A 20,479-nucleotide genomic window follows, 5' to 3' on the forward strand; every position below is an offset into this window, starting at 1 on the left:
GGACTCAACATGGTTCACCGTAAACATACAGTATAATTAAAACATTTTGGGCGATTTTGTAACCAGTTTTTAACCACTTCAGCCCTACGTATATACTTTGTTGCATGACGAACAGTGAAAATAGCCAACGTAGAAGCTCACAAGGCTACTCGACGCAACGAGTTGTGAGCTTGCAGATATGCATTTTTGAAGATTCAGAAAAAGTCGATTTAAAAACATATATTTTTTTAAATGTGTTTAAATTATTTGAAAAAATACTGTATATATTTAGATTTTTTTGGAAATGTTTGACTATGATGACACCAGGTTGAATGTGGTAAAGGCTTATTGATGTCTCGCTTGATGATGAGACACGTATTTCAGCTGAAAAGTTATTTCAGTTATTTCAGTTACCGGGGTGCCCAGTAACTGAAACAACCACCGCTGTGGAGACTGAGTGAACACAATTGGCTGTGTTTGAGGTTGGGAAACTGCTACATAGAGAAACCTACAGGTTCGTCAGGCAGTAAAGGAACTGGGAGGAATAGCGTCTTCCTCGGCCCGTGTTGTATTTTCCTGGTAAAAACCGTAAAGGGGCTGATTTTGTAGTTTGTTTTCCTGTACAGGTTAAAAAATAAAACATTGTAAAACATGGCAGGCTAGTAAGCAACACAGTTGCAGCTAAATAGATATTTTAAAAAAAAGTAATAATGGGTATGTTAAATTTAGGTGTTCCAATGTGCAAGCATTAATTGACAATACTGTTGACTACTGTCAATGCTTGAACATTGGCACACCTAAATCTAACACACCCATAATTAATGTGATTAGCTGCAGCACCCACTGACTACACCCACAGCCACAACACTAGAGGGAGCAACAATGATCCGGTACTACCCAAATTTAAAACAAACATTCTCATTCTACTACTCTGCCACCAAAGAACGGAATGCCCTGTATCACTGGTTTCTTTCAAAATTAGCCTGAAAAATTATCTATCAGGAAACCACAAGGGGAGGTAAATGTAAATTCCCATCGAAGGGAGGTGTAATTCACTACCGCCGTTTTTCCTTTTTCTCCCTTGTACCTAATTTGTTGATTTTTGTGTACATTTTTTATGCTGTTGATTAATTTAATACATAGGACCACAATGGAAACAAGTCCCCAGGACTATTTTTGTGATATCTTTATAGCTTTAATGTCTGACCACCACGTGCTGTTCACATTTCTGACTAATAAAGTAATAAATCAATCAATCAATCAAAAATAAGTAGCCTACCGAATTGTAGGTTTTTAAGGTCACCTCACCTTTTCTTTACCCACAAAAGAGCGTATGCGTTCCATGAGCTGAGACACCGCCAGCGAGCTCTTCAGTTTCTCTTCCAGGGCCTCCTGTAGATGGTCCCACTCCCACGCACCTACAAAACAAAAACAACACACACATTCTGTACACTGACTAAAACCACACAAAGATACATTATGAACACTGACCAAAACCACACAAACACACACGCTTCTAGCATAGCAGTGGTTCTCAAGCTTTTTTGTTTGCTGGACCCCCCCCAGCTGAAAATATTTGTGCCAGGTACCCCCCCCCCCCCCTTCCATACAAAATCTGTGTTGTTAAAATGTTTCACAAATATTCCAAATGCTTCAAATGTTTTCGCGATTAAAAAAAAAAAAACGACCTACAAGCTCACAACGCGTCACATCTAGAGGTCATCAACATGTCCGTACAAGACCGTGGCAAGACATGTCTTTGTCCGTGGCACATTTTTTACAAACATGCTCATTAATATGTGCAGGAGATTTGTAGTATTGCACATGGTAGCCTACCTGTACACAATTGCATCAGGTGAAGACAACAAGACAGACAGAAGAAATGATTGCTAATTGCCGCCTCAATTCTGTGAAAATAGCTAAAAAATTTTAGACAATAAAATGTTTTGGTCAGACAATAAAATCATTAAAGTCAAGGGCATGCGAGAGACCACAGTGAAACAATGGTGCAGGAAAAGAGCATAAACAGATGGTTGTCGTTAGTTGAGAGACAGTGTTTCAAAGTGTCCATGACAATAAGAACTATAATAACTATAATAACACTCAACAGTCATAATCCATGGAAACCATCCATCCACAGCCTGGGTCCTTCTCCAACCTAAAAGTTAGCTCACCTCTGACCAAAGTTAGGTGCCTTTGCATTAAACTATTGTGACACTGCATTCAATTAAAATCCTGGCATGCCCTTCATTAATCACTCATCATGTAGGCCTACGTATCTTTTTTGTCTCTCAAGTTTCCTTGTTCCAGTGTTCCATTGGCATTTTATCCTTGACGTTTCCGTGAGAAGCATTTCACATGTTATTATTACGTCAATCAAATCAAGTGTAGCTTGTAGTATGTGTCTTTTTTCATTGTTACATTTGCATGCCTTGGACTTTCTCATCAACAGCAGAATACCTGATCACCTTAATGGAATCCACAACTAGCTACCGTACCTTGCCAAACCAAACCAATGGTTTAGCTGGTGGAACTTGATTTGATCTCCTTCTGTCCTCAAGTAACACTGTCCTTTGAAAAGCCAGCAATCTCTATAATAGCCATATGATGTATAATACGCACCCACTCACCTTTGCAGCTAAGTGGCCCTTTTGCGATGGAAGCACTTTCTCTACTCATTAGACTCAATTATTATTATCCAAAATAATTAGGATTTCTTTTTTTGGGTGGTTAAAGTAATACTAGGTAACGTTTTCAACAAAACTAAAGTTAAATTGTATATCTTTTGTCAGTGGCAAAAGTTTCACAACACCCACTCCATGAATTTCACCCCCGGAAGCCTTTTATTTATATATTTTCTATTGAACGGTGAAGGGGGGGACTTTCCCAGGAAAATGACGTTCCTGGCCAACGTCATGACGTCGTGGCCAACGTCCCCAGGAACTACCGCAACGGTTTCCTGTTTGGCCAGGAACTACCGCGGTAATAGCAAAAAGGAACCTCACGCTGATGTTAAGAGAATGTAGGATTGGAAGATCGAAAAAGAACAGAAAAAGAAAGCACAGCTCATGGTAACTAATGCTCCACTGGCTAAGAGAAACGATCCGTAGATAGTATAAAACAATTAAAAGATCGCTTTTTGAAACGCTTCCGGCTTCCGGTGAAAACGAATGGAATTCTGGGTAATCGAGGATTACGGAAATTGTATGCAGTGACGGTAGTGACCAGCAGAGGTTGCTAAAAATCGTTATTTGGGATTCTGCATTGTACAACTTTAAGTGGCTCAGTAGTTAATGCAGACATACTATTGTTTTAAAGGGTCTACACCATGAAAATCACTTTTTTCTTGTTTTTTTGTATTTTTTGGGGTCCCCAGTGTCTCTTGTACCCCAAAAAATGTTTTTTTTTTAATTCAGTCATTCCTTCTCATTTCATGGATTTCCAGAAATGTTTATGAGGTCACAAACATTATTGATGGCAAACCCAATGTTAAATGAAAAGTGCCCGAATCGCTCCGAAACTTTTTCTACCCCCCCTAAGTGGGGGTCTACGAACAAATACTTCGGGCTCTGATTTTGGCTCCGCCCCCCGGAAGTGGGTGAAACAGGCACCTCAAACACTTGGTGGAATTGTTCAAAAATGTTCAAAGTGGTTTTTTTTCGATTTTGTATTTTTCTTAGATGCTTCTTTTTATGCAGAATTTTTCCATTTTTTTAAATTTTTTTAATATTTTTTTAAAATATTTTTTTTTATTAACAGACACAATTGACTTGGGATGAGTATATCTGAGTGATGATTTAGGCTCAAACCTTTTGAAAAAGGTTTGAGGGACATACACCATATGATATTAAATATAAATAAAAAAAAGCACATTGGAATAGACCCTATGACACATTAGTCCATTAGTATACATTTAGGGCTAGGCCAATGTGTTTTTGGTAAAATTATTATTTTCCATGTCCGTGGCAAAAATGAAATATGAATGAAAATGTCCATCACAAGCTGCCATGGTGACCCCTGGTCACATCGCAACGGTTCTGAACTTAGATTTATATTTTTATGCAATATTAAATTATTTTGCGGGGGAACCCACTCAAGGACCCCACTTTGAGAGCCACCGGTATACAGTATACTATATAAAGCATAAGCTTAGTGTTGTGAGTTTGTAAATCTGCTATTTCCAAATTATGATTATGGTTGGCTGAGCGGCGTTCAAAGCTCTATAAACACACCTGTGACCGCATTATGTCTGTATTACTGCACCAAGCACATGGTTTCAAAATGTTTGATTTTGTAGTGAATTTCTATTTACAAAAACAGATCCTGTGAAAAACTATTTCACAGAGATAGGCCATGCAGTTGCTCAGTACTGATTCATTTCACACTTTTGTTTGTTTACAATATTCCGGACCTTCCATGTAGTTCAGTCAGATAAAGTCCCATTTATGCTCGACGTAAGACCCTTAAGTTAGCATTAGGAATGGAGGGGGAGCCAAAAAGGGGGTGGGGGGTTTGTTCGTCAAATTTGTCATCCGTCAGGTTGAGCTCTGAGCTCAACCTGGCGTACGTTCACCGTACGTCCAGCAACAATAGCCCTCAAACTTGGTTGCTTCCCTCTAGAGGATGAATAGGTATATAGCCTCTTGACCCTAATCACACACAAGAAACGTGTCAAACTGTGAATGCACTGATGTAAAGAACGTATGCCAGTTCCTCAACCTCGACGTACGTCAATCCCCATCTCTGTCAAGTACTGTATGTTCTGGCCTTTAACTCTTGAATAGATCGAGAACATTCATAGCTTATTTATAAAATGTAAGTGTGAATATTATATTTTATCTTATACATTATACACTAATCTCTGCTCAGCACATTAGAAGACAACCATTTAAGAGCAGGGAGATCCAGTATACCTGTACATACCTAGTATACCTAGTCCATTGGTTCTCAAAGTGGGGTCTGGGGACCCGCAGGGGTCCTTGAGGGAGTTCCAGGGGGTCCCCAGCTAAATTATGGATAGGAACCAAATGGACCCTTATGGGTCTGTAACTCTGAGAGTGTACAAATGGAACGGGTCCATTTGGCTCCATTTGTACACTCTCAGAGTTAAATTAACATTGATTTCATACTATAAAGTGGGGTCCCAGAGATAGAGATGTTATTAGATGGGGGTCCGTAGCCTAATGCATGTCAAACTGGGGGGTCCTTGAAATTAAAATGGTTGAGAATCACTGCTAGAGCCGTAAAAACTCTTCTCTTGGGGGTCCCTGGAATATCTTTTCAAATGGGGGTCCGCGGGCTAATAAGTGTCAAGTTGGGGGTCCTTGACATGAAAAAGTTTGAGAAATACTATACTAGTCCATACCTGGGGTGCAGGCAAACTATATGCAGGTTTTGGGTTAATATGCATAGTTGAACTTTTGGAGAGGAGCACTGTTAATAACACGACGTTCGAACATTGCATGTGTCAATCTGCGTTGAGTGCGAGTGCTATGGAGATGATATCCAAAACGGTCCTCTGCGCATAAAATGCTGTCTGTGTAGACACGGCTCCTAATGCAAAGTTCTTTATAGCTTTGTGGCTGTGTGACCCAGGTCTGCCTGCGCTGTGCTGCTGTTCTCTGTATGTGTGTGTGAAGCTATAGTCCACCCAGCGGCTACTGATCCCATAGCCTGGCCGATAACAACCCCCCCCCCCCAGCAGGCAACATTCAGTGGCACTGACAGCAAGAGGAAGTACAATGAATGAATGAGGTGAGCTTAAATAAACCGCCAATTTGGTCAGCTGCTTGACATGACACATACATCACCCACATAGTGCTGCACATGCGTGTAAACCTCTCGAGTGTATCTGCCTGAACTAGCTCGCAGTCTTCGCATCGCCTTGTTTGTGCAGGCAGTTGGGGACTATTTTTTTTTAATATATAATTTTGTAGTGAAATTGTTATCAAAAACTGTTTCAATTGGGTGTCACAGAGCAGCCTCCTGCAGACAAACTTTATCTACGTGCATATTGAAATGTATTGTTATGCTTGTAATTCTCAGTCACACAGAAGGTCAACATTCTGTTGTGACTGGAATCTCTAATGCCTTTTTGTTAGTTTTTTTAAGAAGATGCTGATGTTGAAGCCTAGCTGTGTAGATTGGTGCCTGAAGAGCTGATTGAGGAGTGCCTAGCTTATGGGCAGCATCTTGGGTGGATTGATATTGGACTGTGGTTGGTTGATTTGAAATCCAAGGGTGGAGTCTGCAGAGTATAAACAGCTCAGGTAGGCTGCCATGGGGAGAGGTTGACACTTTGCCTCTCCATTTAAGTTGTTTGGATTTTGAGTAGCATTTTCTTCAGTTGTACAATTGTGTTAGATCTTTTGTTGTCCTGGCCTGGAACCAATTAAAAATCATTTGTTTTTCTGCAAGCCTGCCGCCAGGCCCATTTATGACATTTGTCTTTGTGCCGATCTACACTCCCACTTGGTGACATTGGGATATAAAAATATAAAAAAATATTCATAAAAGTAATAAGCCACGGGAGACCGTGGTTTACCTCGATCTTAGCCCATTAAGACCTGAGGCCGCTTTTACAAATGTCTCCTAAGTCCTAACAGTTTTCTGAAAAACATGTTTCTATATCAGTGGTTCTCAAACTTTTTCATGTCAAGGACCCCCAAAATTATATGTATTTGGCCACGGACCCCCATCTCAACATATTTTGTTCCGGGGACCCGAGCAAGAGATCTGATGATGATGACCCCCACAAGCAAAGATTTGAGTTAAAAATGTTGAGATGAGAGTAAGGGTGAAAGTGGCATTTCTGGAGATAAAGAGAAGAGAAGTCTAGAGAGCGGCTGGCCTGGTCACAGAGTGTAGGCTGCGAGCGTCGTGATTGTATGGGAACGTCGTGATTGTATGGGAACGTCGTGATTGTATGGGAACGTCGTGATTGTATGGGAAGTTGGGAACATTGTATGGGAACATCATGATATGGGAACATAGTGATTGTATGGGAACATCATGATATGGGACTGTGATGTAAAAAATATATTATATATATTCAAAGATTTGCACAAATGTTAACGATTTTTCAAAAATAGCAGATCTACAAGCTCATAGCGTGGCACGAAGGGACGCGCTATGAGCTTGTATATCTAGTATTTTTGAATAGCCAAAGAAAAAAATGACACAGATGCTTTCCTGGTTTTAAAGGGTTAACCCCTTGAACCCCAGCATCTCTATTCTGGGGGGAACATTCACAGATAAAATAGCCGATCTACGACGCATTGGCAGCGTGTAGATCAGCTATTTTCGGTAAACAGATTTGGTGTGGAGGGAAAAAAGAGCAGACCAAGTACAGAGCCAAAGGTGAAGTTTACTTAGTATTGAGAGTTTAAGTGGTTAAGAGGCATTGTTAGGCACAAGGCAGAGCAGAGCGCTGTTTTAACTGTTCTAAAATGGCCATGGCCTCTTGGGGCTTATTGCTTTATTATGAATCTGTCTGGCCTTTAGTCCAATGCCAATGGAAGAAAAAGTCATGATTTATAATTTTGACTTGAAAATATGAAAACATTTGCATCATATACAGTACAAGCAAGCACATTCCTTTAAATGACCCAGTGCAGCCTGCAGCTTGACTGTATCTCAAGGGAAAGGGTGGCCTTCAAGCACATGACTGGACACCACCACCATCATCATCATCATCATCATCATCATCAGTTCATAACGGCTGTATTTCGGCTGATAGAGGGATTCATGCAACACATGGTGCTGTATAATGACTGCAGAGTTCAGACCTCACATGCTGCGATAACAGATTAGCTCAATGGCTGTGGCGAGGATTAGGAATGAAGGATGGGCTCACAGGTGGAATGTTATGCATTGGCAGGAGATGGAATAGAATGGAATGGAATGGAATGGAACTATGTGACTGGACACGGCAGTAAAGCAGTCCGTGCCCACATTATCATCGTTCTCATCCCATGGGACAATCTCACTCGAGTCAACTCCAATGTTTTTTTTGTGCACATACACACACACGTGTGCGTATACACGCGCACACACACCCACATTAACACAGGGTGTCTTTCTTCTCTACAGTATGTGAAACACATATTGCACATGGGGCGAAACAAGCACAGCATGCAGAAGCGTACAGTACTAACCCAGTGGGCAAGCTCAGTAATTTGATGCTGCAATATATACAGAGAGACACAGTCGCATAGTGTTAGCAGCACGCCAGTGCGAGTCCCAGGCTGTTTACTGTCCACACACAGCCAAGTAAACAAAACCTCCAGCAGAGAGATCCAGGCCACATGATGGGGGATGCACTGACCATGTGTGTTCACACACACATGCCTGATATTAGTGTGGTCATATTAGGGGTGCAACAACTAATCAATTTAATCAATTATACAAAAAAATATCAATTACTAATCTGTCCCTATTTTGGGCTTGTCATTATAGGCGTGAAGTAAAAATAAAAAGAATCTAAAATGTTTAAAATCTCAGATCTGCAACCTCATAAGGCGTGAGGATAGTGACCAGGATACTGACACCGGGATACTGACACCAGGATACTGACACAAGGATACTGACACAAGGATACTGACACCAGGATACTGACACAAGGATACTGACAGCAGGATACTGACACAAGGATACTGACCAGGATACTGACACAAGGATACTGACAACAGGATACCGACCAGGATACTGACAACAGGATATGACAACAGGATACTGACACATAGCACCACAAATAATCAAATATTAGGCTTGCCTGATCATTTATGGGTTATGCAGTAATGTAGTTATCACAAAAGTAAACTATTGCTATTGTAAACTAATGCATAAGGACATTTCCACAAGGCTGCATTCACAGTTGAGGCAAGGTGACATGAAGTCTGTCTCAAGACCTGCCCTACTCTGCCTCTCATTTGTGGTCGAATTTGTTCTGACGGTGGGTAAGCCAACCAGAGGCGGAGTAGAAGTGACATCTCACATTGCGTTTATTTATATTTTTTTATTCCACAGTATAAACCTGTGTAAATGTTTAAAATGTGTCAATTTGAGAATAAAATGACCTAATAACATATGTATTTTATGTATTCAAAATACAGAAAATACTAGATCTCTTTCATCTCATTTCTTCCGTCCCAGTACAAAGAAAATACAAAAAAAGTATTTGATGTATTTGATTTAAAGTATTTAAAATACTGTCCATCTCTGCCTACATTCTTATCATAACCGTCAAATCAAAATGACCAAATGAATGAAAGTGCGTGGTCAGCTGCATGTGTGCTGTCCTACTGTAGCTTCAGAACAGAGTCCAGCCTATAGAAGTCACACAGCAGCAGAACGGCAGACATGAGCACGTTGAGCCCATCATGTTTCCACGGGTGAAGAAAGAACACATTCATCATGGCTGATTAGTTGTAATCGAAACACATGCGCAATAACATGCATGCTCTTGGAAATGATTGTAAGCATGGAGAATTGTTCCTTTGCATTTGGTTCTTTTATCAATGGAGCAATCTGACCAGCTGTGAAGACTGTTGAAATGCTACGGATGTGATTATGCGAGGGCTCTCTCTCTCTTGTAATACACAAACACACATAGACACACAGACAAAGTGTCGGCAGTGGTGTAAAGTAACTAAGTATATTTACTCAAGTACTGTACTTAAGTACAATGTTGTGGTACTTTCACTGTACTGGAGTATTTCCAAATGTAATTTAATTTAATTTAATGTATGTGTCACGCTCCGCCCCGAAGCCCTTGGACCTTGAATGCCCATATATGGTGTTGAACTCTTAAGGGCTGTTCTTTAGTAGCCTGGGACCAGACGAATCTGCCAGTGCAAAAAGAAATTGCCCTCTGCGATTTGGGTCTGGCACCACTCCATTGAGAATCCATTTCCTGTTCCCGAAGTCTGGTGTGACCAATCAGGGCCCAGTATTCAAATATGGGAGACTGTAATTGGTAGTTGGTTGTAGGTCTAACCAATTGCGTCCAGAGCCATTGTTTTGATACCGCCCCTTGGGAAAAAAAACTTCCCCATAGAAGCACCAGACTCTGGTCTGGCTACGTGGCTAGTACGAGGCTAGTTCTTTAGGCCTGTTTAGGCCGTTGTTCATTGTCTCCGCCAGGCCGAAAGGCATGGCGAGAGAGTATGTTTTACCCTCCGTCCGTCCGTCCGTCCGTCCGTCCGTGTGTGTGTCCGTGTGTCCGTCCGTCTATGAACAGCTAATCTCCGGCACCGTTGGCCCGGTCGCTGCAAAACTGTGCACACACACTCCCTGGATGCCAATTCAGAACCTCTGCCTCAAATTTTTCACATGGGCCTGTTATAGCGCCACCTGGAGGCCGATTTGTGCAAAACCCATTTCTTTATATTACTCCTACAGATTTAATCCAAACGTCATGCAAATCGGTACACAGTATCTCTATAGTCATGTGATCAACACGGATCTGTCCGATTTCCCATATTCCATCCTCATTGGCTAAGGTTGGCTTCCAAAATTTGCAGGATTGGTCCGTTTTTAACAAAATGCCTCAAATCCTGAACACAGCTTGCGATTCCTGTGAAATTTCACAAACACATTCCCACTAGGCCAAGGAAGAAATGCCACCCTTTTTCACATTGGCCTGTTATAGCGCCACCAGCAGGTCTAATTTAGCAAAACACATTTTTGGAACAAAATGCCTCAAATCATGAATGCAGTGTCCGATTGCCGTGAACGACCTAAGAATAAATGGCACCCTTTTCACATTGGCCTATTATAGCGCCACCAGGAGGCCACAATAACGTACCTGGCCTGGCGGAGACCTGTGTTCCGAGGAGCACTTTTTCTAGTTATGTTCTGTATTTGTCTTGTATTGTTGTAACTCTGTTGCCTTTTTGCCTTGGTTTTCTGTACTCTTATTATGTAGTATCGTTCCAATTGTTTCCTGTCTGCCCCTGTAATTCTGTACCTGCCTTGTCTAACCAGTCTTGTGATTTGTCTGTGTTTCCACCTGTGTCCTCTTAGTCCCCCAGCCTATCCTAGTGTTGATTGTCTGTTGTGTTCACCTGCGTCCTGTTAATCCCCTGTCTATTTAAACCCTGTGTTTTAAATATGTTCTCGTTGGTCCGTAGACCTATGTCACGTGTGTTTGAGTCAGTGTCTGATGCCTACTTCTGTTTACCTGGTTACTGGAAACCCTGGTTGTTAAATAAACGTCTGCTTTTGGGGCCTACCCGTTTTGATCCTGACAGTATTATAATATGTTACTGTCTATATGTTGTGTTTTTGTTAGTATGACTTTCTGTCCTTGTTTAAGGGGATGTTGGGAGGGGGGAGGGAGATGTATGCTGGAGAGTATATGTACTCACTGAATGTACAGTATTAAGAGTGTTTTGTTGTAGTAGTAGTAAATCTTTATTTCGGTCCATTTAAAAACTAAAAAACAAAAAAATACATACATTAGAGTCCACTTATACAAGTAGCACCGAAAAGGTGTAGGCTGAAGCCGAGGCTTATTTTGCCTACCCTTTTTCAAACATCTTTGGTTTAGAAAAGAAAAGAAAATGAGTAACACATTGGTTTAACTAAACTAAATTCATCAGATAAATTGATAGAATAGAAAAGAAGAATCTGTTGTCACTGTTATCAAAAAAGGAACAATAAACACATTGTTTAAAAATAAAAAAATAAAAAATAAACAAGCTCATCACATACAAGGTTGGCCATTCTTCACACAGGACTAAACCTTCTTTTCCTGAAGAATGTCATGGAACCGTGACATTCGTATTCCGATCAGCAAACATTGTTCTTTTGACTGCGCAAAAACTCGAACGTACACACCTTCATGGCACTATGTATACAATCACTATGTTCCCACACAATCACAATGTTCCCATACAATCATAATGTTCCCATACGATCGCTATGCTCCCATACAATCACCAGTGGTGGAAAAAGTACTCAAATGTTTTACTTAAGTAAAAGTATCAATACTGCAATGTAGAAGTACTCCGTTACAAGTAAAAGTCCAGAATTAAACATTTACTTGAGTAAAAGTGCAAAAGTATTGGTATCAAAATGTACTTAAAGTACCAAAAGTAAAAGTAATAAAATGTTTGAAAATAGCCGATCTACAAGCTCACAACGTGTCGCGTCGGCTATTTTCAAATAGCCTAGGTATAAAATAGGGCTAAAGTGGTTAATGTATGTTTCATAATATCATAATTTATATCTGAAAAGTAACTAATAATAATTGTAGTGGAGTAAAAGTACAATATTTGCCTCTGAGATGTAGTGGAGTAGAAGTAAAAGTACTGAAAATTACTCCAGTAAAGTAAAACATATCTAAAAATTGTACTTAAGTACAGTACTTGAGTAAATGTACTTAGTTACTTTACACCACTGACAATCACTATGTTCCCATATCATGATGTTCCCATACAATCACTATGTTCCCATATCATGATGTTCCCATACAATCACTATGTTCACAACTTCCCATACAATCACAACGTTCCCATACAATCACGACGCTCGCAGCCTACACTCTGTGACCAGGCCAGCCGCTCTCTAGACTTCTCTTCTCTTTATCTCCAGAAATGCCACTTTCACCCTTACTCTCATCTTATTCAGCACCTCGCCCACTCTCTCAAGCTCACAGCACTTTTCTCAAGAATGTATCTTCCCTTCACACCTCTCACTTGCAAAGACAAAATTACAAATGCACAGAAGCACCAGCTCGTGCAAATGCACCTGGTGCATACGTATTCTATCTATGATTGAAGTAAATGCACACTTATTCTAATTCATACAGGCACTCACACAGAGATTTAAAGCAAGCTTAACCCTATCATCATCCTCCACTTCTAAACATTTGTGCACGCACGCACGCACGCACGCACGCACGCACGCACGCACGCACGCACGCACGCACGCACGCACGCACGCGCGCGCGCACACACACACACACACACACACACACACACACACACACACACACACACACACACACACACACACACACACACACACACAGTAATCTTCCTTTAGGACCTTATAAAATTATAAAATATGTGTTGCATGTGTGCATGTGTCTGTGTGCGTGTGCGTGTGCACGTGCCCCCCAGGGTGCCCAGTAAAGCCTGATTTATACAGCGTTGCACGGCTGAGCTTGTAGATCTGCTATTTTCTGTGCGTGGCACAAGTGTAAAAGGTTGTAAGAGTTGCTGACATGCCTGTTGAGGGGCAGCAGGCAGTCATGAATCATCAGAGTACATCCTCACAGCACTCAGACCACTGGGACAATGTGTGAAAGCCATCCAGTGACTCAAAGTATTATGCGGCATGGCAGAGCACTGCAGAGTCTAGTCTAAACCGTTGACTGTGGAGAATTTCAGTTCACCCCTTAAGTCACTCAGAATATCATTAGTTTGTCTAACCGGGCTTGGAGCTTAAATTACATTCACAGGCTAGAAGTGAAAAGTGCTACTGTAGGCATTTATAATCTATATAACTACTTACCATGTCTGTATAAAACCTGTACACAAATATCCTGTTTAAGTGACTGAAATATATTAGCTTCCTTTAGATGATAGATACGTAAACAGAATCACTGTGTGTGAGACCAATAAAATGATGTAGTAAGTGAACTAAACCATGAAGAGACTATTCTCATAGCTGAGCCAATCCATGCTAAATCAATGTGCATAATATTTATTGGAACCTTTAACAAGCAAGAATGGTCCGAAATGTCAAAGTACTGGTCGGCGAAACCGTATGACTGTTATAGCTCTGCTACGCGATTAATGATCCTTCCTGTCCTGGGATAAAATACTGAAGCCGTTTCCTGTCAAGCCTTTTAGATGCGACTGATTTCTATCCCTCACCCTAATGCAACCCTGGACTAGTCCCAAAAGCAGGCATACTCTCTGCCACAGGCACGTACGATTTATCTAACACACCTAAATCACCAGAGAGACGGAATTCCCTTTCTATGAAAATGAGTTCAGTAGTGCCGGGCAGATTGTTACAACCCCAGCTGCAGCACAAAGAATGCTGGAGGGTCATAGTAACAACTGAAGGCTTAAAAGATGCTAGCCAACTTGGCTCAAACAAGTTCAACACAAGACATTGAGAACTTCAATAAATGCATTTCTTTAAACTATGTCCATGACTCACAAATCACAACAGCAAGGGGATTTTCCGACAATGAAATCACAGCAAAGCATGCCGTGAATTATGTATATTTTAGGAGATTATATAGTTATCGTAATTACCTCCGCCAACAGAGTTGTATGGGGATTATGTTTTACCCCATTCTGTCAAAATAATTCAACCAAGGATTTTCTTGAAACTTGATGGCAGTGATTAGTAGGCTGCCCCAAAGAGATGATCAGCTTTTGGGTTGAAAGGTCAAGGAAACAATGAAATCAAGGGCAACTTCAAAATTATTTGGTGAAAATTACATATTTTGATAATTGCATAATATTTGGCGAAGGTATGCACTATTGTGGGGGCAGACAATCTGTGAAAATTGCAGATCTGCAAACTAACTATGTGTTGTGTGAGCTTATTGATTATTTTATTGATCTATTTTGGGGAAAGAGATGTAAAGGCAAAATGGAGTGGGCCTAGTGTAGACCACTGGGAGAATATGGTTAATGTAAGTATATGGGGTATATATAGTAGTGGTTCATTACAAGAATAATTACTACAAGACAGTAGTCCCTGACTGCCTGTACAATCAAGGTGGTTGCTATGCAATGTTTATGTTTAGAGTGTTCTTCAAGTTCTGCATTATACTGGCGTAACAATCTAGCAAAATGTCATTAAACCGCAACTTTGAAGTCGTTTGAAGATTTTAAATTACACCTTTCCCTTGCCAAACACACACACACACACACACACACACACACACACACACACACACACACACACACACATACACATACACATACACATACACACACACACACACACACACACACACACACACACACACACACACACACACACACACACATCATCAATCTCATCTTTCTGCAAATCTGCGTATCATCCTTTTAAGGTGGACTTTACCCCGGAGACATTCCTCAACTCCTCTACTCCATTCCTCCACAAGGAGATCAAAGTGCCCCTTAAATGTTGTTGTGTGGATTTCACCTTGACCTACAGCTAGTAGCCTATGGGTTTCTTAGCTGTGCAGTGATACAGAACTGTATAAAGATATTAGACTTCATAGCCATGGTATATGGTTATTACGCCACACCTATCAACCAATCAGACTGTGTGATTTGACCAACCCGTTTTATAATTATTTTCATTGTTGATATATTTATTTAAAAAAATGGTAATAAAAGTTTAACAACAGTTGATAGCTAATTTTGCCATGTTTGACTGGACATTTACCTCTGTAAAGAAACATCAGCGTCTCCCACAAGCATAGACACAGGAGAGGGTCCTTTACTACCAGGCGAGAGAGGCGTCCAGCCTGGGGCCCGTCTGGCCTTGGCATGTCGTCAACGATTCCCCCGTCCCAGGTGGACAGCAGGGAGTGAGGGCCTCCGTCCCGCTCTCGACACACACACCTCGACTGGGGACGGTCCCTGCTCAGCCAAAGGTCATAGTTAGGTCATAGTAACAGAGCTGCACATGTCATGCCAGCCAAACATTCAGAGAGTTATAGAGCTCTGTCACGTTCTCAAACTTGTTCATGTCAAGGGCCCCCAAATTGATATGTATTTGGCTGCAGACCCCCATCTGAAAATGCTTTGTGCCAGGGACCCCCAGAAGAGAAGATTTGTGAAAAAAAAGTTTAATCAAAATAATTTTTAAAAAAATCAAGATTTCCAAAAATGCTAAAATATAGCAGAGGTACAAGCTCGCAGCGCGGCACGAAGTGACACGCTGTGAGCTTGTACCTCTGCTATTTTTAATAGCCAATGTATAAAGCATGGATAAAGTGGTTAAAATGATCGTGACGCTGTATTAACACATTTTGCTGGGGAACCCCTGGGGGTTCCCGGACCCCACTTTGAGAACCACTGACTTAGAGCACTATTAAACTTGGTAAAGGTTAAGATTATGTATTAATGAAAAAGGTACGGCACGCACATCCGTGGCCCAGGTGCATATATGAATGATATATGTCCTGATGAAGGTCTGAACAGGCCGAAACGTTGACGAGCAATAAAATACCAAGCGGAGCTTTTTGCAACTTCACCAGTGTGCAGACTCTATTCTTTTTTTTAAGGTTAGGATAAGGATAAGTCCTTTTAACAGGACGTTCATGAAAGTCCTTGCGGGCTTGTTTCCAATGAGGGCCTGTGAGCAATTAGGGGTTAAAAGTCTTGCTCAGGGACAAATTTCATTTCATCGACACATATGCTGGCGTGGCCTGGAATCGTACCTGGGGCAACCAGGGCCTCTGGCTCCCTAGGCGGGCTCACTAACCACTCAGCTATGGCCGCCAGTTATGTATTTACCTCAGGCACTTGCACTTGCACACATAGACATGAAGGGGGCTCGAGCCCCTGCCCTTTTACCCATCGGTAAAAGTGCCCTCTCCAGACCATGAAGCATTTACTATGGTGAAAAAAACACAAATGCCCCCTCTCCATGCTGTACTCGAAGGCAGCATTCAAGAGAATTGTCCCTTTCTTATGTTGAAAGAATTGCCCTCTATAGAAATCCATACCGTACGCCGCATCTCCAGTAAAGCTTGAATATACTTAATTGAGCGCGGTGTCGTGCACAGAATTATAGCCGATCTACAAGCTCACAACGCATTGCGCGATACTGCTCGCAACGAAGTATATGCCCAATCGAAACCTAACCTGGCCGGGCGCACACAGAGACAGAGTGATCCGTCTGAATTTGAGACAGATAGGTATGTGTGGACAACAAAAACTAAGTATTATACTGTTAATTTCCTTAATAACTGCAACTGCAATTTTTACTTTGATAACCAGTAATTCTATTCTAGGCTACTGGATTGTTATATGAGGGCAGGCTGGGAGTTGTTCTTAGCCTCGCGTAGCCAGACACTGGCAGATTCGTCTGGTCCCAGGCTTAGTTGTTCTGGCTCTTCTTTCAAAGACAGTTCTTGTCAATGTGCCTCATGATCAGGGCAACAAGGTTGTGTCCCGCTGTTGTAGAGTAGTATGATGAATTTTTCATATAGATCATCAGTGACAGTAGCCTGGTAAACACCCCCTCCCTCCGGAAATCTCATGCATTGCATTGCATTTGGTTTCAGGAAGGAGGGTCTGGGATTGCTCACAGAGTAAAGCTGCCCGAACCGCTGCGCATACGAACCAATCAGCGGCTGCTAGGGGCGGGATCATCCAATCACCTGCCTAGTAGCTTGAAAAAATGAAACTCCGTCTGTCATCGATTCTGCGCCCGAAGTCTCAGATGCAAGTACGCTGTGAAACAAAATGTGTGTCGCAAGCTTCTTCCATTTGACGGAGTGAGGTTACAGTGACAGTAACTTTTGTATCAATAATATTCGTACAAAGGTTACTGTCAGAGCAAAGAATAACTATATTCATGTTTGTTTTTGAGTTTGAGTGTGTGAGTTATTTTTTCAGTATAATCCTAGATTCCTAGTTTCTAATTTAAAATGAGATATTCCTCTAAATCTGGGTAGAAATGTAACAGGAAAAATTCAAAGGTGCCCTTTTGATTCTGCCAGTGTGCTGTATAAATTTAGAAAACCCAACACAGCGGTTTTGTTTTTCCATCTGTTAACAACAATTGCTATTGGGTTTAATCATCTTTTCTTATACGTGCAATAACTAACACGGTTTGGTCGCAAAAGCATACCTTCCGGATCTTCTTCCTAACTCTAATACTTAACATAATATTTTTATAAATTAGCAATTTTATACACTGGCAGACTCCACTTTGATTTTGTGTTTCTTTTTTTTTATAGATATATTTTGGGACTTTATTGATAGTATACAGTAGACTGACAGGAAATAGGGAAAGAGAGATGGGGAGTGACACGCAGAAAAGGTCGTCTGGATCGGGATTCGAACCCACGACATGCTGTCAGGCTAGGTGCCCGGACCGCTACGCCAGCCGCCCGGCCCTGATTGTGTTTGTTCGTGTGCTAAAAGTCTGACTTTGAGATCTGTTTCACCATGCAACTCAATGGGGAGTATTTTTGTATCACCAATTTCTAATCAACAGAAGAAGACATCTCGGCAATATTTACACAACCCTAAAGGTCCTTACACACCGGGGCGAATTGTTCATGCGAATAAATACGTTTTTTTTTTTAAACCTTATAAAGTCAATGCAAGTGTCCACATCAGTTTCGCAAAGCGAAAAAGCGTCTTTTAATTATTCGGAACGAGTCAGAATTTTGCGTATATTCGCATATTCGCCGGTGTGTAAGGACCTTTATCGCTACCAAAGTGTAATTGTGTAGGTATGTACTGTACGTGCGTTCTTCCTACCTGGCCTTGGGTCCCAGAAGCAGCTGTCTAAAGTATGGGCTGACGGCGCAGAGCACCGAGGCGTGTGCCCAGCCAAGTTCCTTCCCAGACTCATCGGCATAGAACGCCACATCAGCGAACTGCACTCCCCGCTCCAACAGCCACTGCAAGTCCTGGGAGAAGCTAGACTCCTCCACGCGGATGGGTGGAAGCCGTGCTGAGGGGTTTGATGAGGATCAATGAGGCAACGTGTGTCGAGGGAGGGCAAAAAGGCAGGCAAAGTGTCAGTAACAATAGTCATTTCTGGATTATCAGTCATCTCCAAAACATCATGCAACAATCATCTCATCAAAGCAATTAAGCACTTTATACCTGGCATCCCTATTGTGGGCACTTCTTTAAGGCAAAATCGTTTTTTATACAAATAGTCAAAAATTCAATTCAATTCATTATTTTTTTTTTTTTCAAAAATTTTCAACACTTTAAAATTTTAGCACAAATAGTGTTGCTCGCTGGCCTAGCGGTCTAGGCGCATCCCACATATGGGCTCTAAAGCAGCCTGACAGCGCGTCACAGGTTCGAATCCCGATCCCGATGACCTTTGCTGCGTGTCACTCCCCGTCTCTCTCTCCCTGTTTCCTGTCTATCTCCACTGTGTACTATCAATAAAGGCAGAAAAATGTGTGTTGTGAGCTTGTAGATTGACTATTTTTGCATAAGTATAAAACAGGGTTTAAGACGTGGTTATGGAGGAGAAGTTGCAAAAAGAGAAATACGTGCAAAACAGTGTGTGTGTGTGTGTGTGTGTGTGTGTGTGTGTGTGTGACTGTGTGTGTGTGTGTGTGTGTAAATCATTGTCCTATTATAATCCTATTCATGCTTAATACACAGCCCACCTCTGTACCTCGTCTCATTTTTATAGTCACTCTGTGACTAGTCGCCTTGCACAGGACGCTGTCCCTGAATCAGTGCTCCTCAATTTATGTAAAGCACTTTGTAACTTTGATAAGTGCGCTATAAATAAAGTTTATTATTATTATGAAGAAGAAAGTTTAGTGTATTATATTTAATGCATGACATGGCGCAAGCAGAGTTAAGAGGTGTTGGACTGGAACCAACAGCTCCGGCCCACGCTCGCTGGCTCTTTGGCAGCGCTCGTCACGCTGTCAATCATTGCATCCAAACTGTGTAAACACTGCAGCCGTAAGTTGTCAAATCAATATGTAACACTATTTATAGCCTACCAGTTCTCATTTGCATTTTATGTTCTTAAGATTCGACGGCTGAGGGGCGTCAGGGTGGGGTAGATTTCACAGACCCGGGTTCAATTCCCCACAGCAGTGCATCTGGCTTGGCCGGCGGGCGCTCTAACAAACACAATTGGCAGTGTTGGCGCGTAGCAGGCTGGCAGAGGACTGTGTCCTTGTTGCCGCACTAGCAGCACTCCATGTATCAGTGGAGTTGTTTGCATACTCCGCTGACCAAAATCCAAGACTAATTATCGTCTTGGATTTTGGATATTGTAATATTGTGATATGACATATCAGTGTCTCTTCCTGGTTTTAATCACTTAAGCTCTATTTTCAGCTTTCAACAATGTTCAAAAACAGCAAGAAAATTGCAGATCTGCAAGCTCACAGCACGTTGCGACGTGATGCGGGTAAACAATCTATATATCTTTAAATGTTATTGCTCATAGATAAATACTGACATGGAGCTTATTAAAAGCAGTTTCCAAAACGTCAGATAAGACTGTCTGACCAGACAGGCTGGATTCCGGGACCTGGAAGGAACCTGAAGTGAATGAGTAACACTCTCCCCTCGAACAGACACCACTGAGGGTTGTGCAAGTACTGAACCACTTAATCTATCTAGTGCAGGGGTATTCAACGGGGGGTCTACGACCCCTAGGGCGCCCTCAGAGTTTCTAAATATGTCTGAAGAAATCCACAAATCTTTCCACACAAATTAGATGGTAGGGAAGCTGGGAAAGGACGAGCTCTTGTAATAATTGCTTTGAACTTTCCAAAGCAATCAGGAAAACCAGAGACAGACAG

General features: G+C 41.6%; 1 protein-coding gene across 1 annotated transcript in view; it reads right to left on the reverse strand.

Annotated features, from left to right (window-relative positions):
* The window catches only part of rhobtb3 (Rho related BTB domain containing 3), a gene marked incomplete at its 3' end in the record, with an annotated part of 48,995 nt that overhangs the window by 17,745 nt on the left and 10,771 nt on the right, over positions 1-20,479 (reverse strand). The window contains exons 6-8 of the mRNA XM_080423156.1: positions 18,444-18,639; positions 15,388-15,584; positions 1,288-1,397 (exon numbers count right to left, since the gene is read on the reverse strand). Of these exons, the coding sequence (XP_080279282.1) occupies positions 1,288-1,397; positions 15,388-15,584; positions 18,444-18,639 (503 nt within the window). The remainder of the gene's footprint in view (positions 1-1,287; positions 1,398-15,387; positions 15,585-18,443; positions 18,640-20,479) is intronic.

The sequence above is a fragment of the Gymnoscopelus braueri genome (genome assembly GCF_963280865.1).
Source record: "Gymnoscopelus braueri genome assembly, chromosome: 3".
Lineage (NCBI taxonomy): Eukaryota > Metazoa > Chordata > Actinopteri > Myctophiformes > Myctophidae > Gymnoscopelus > Gymnoscopelus braueri.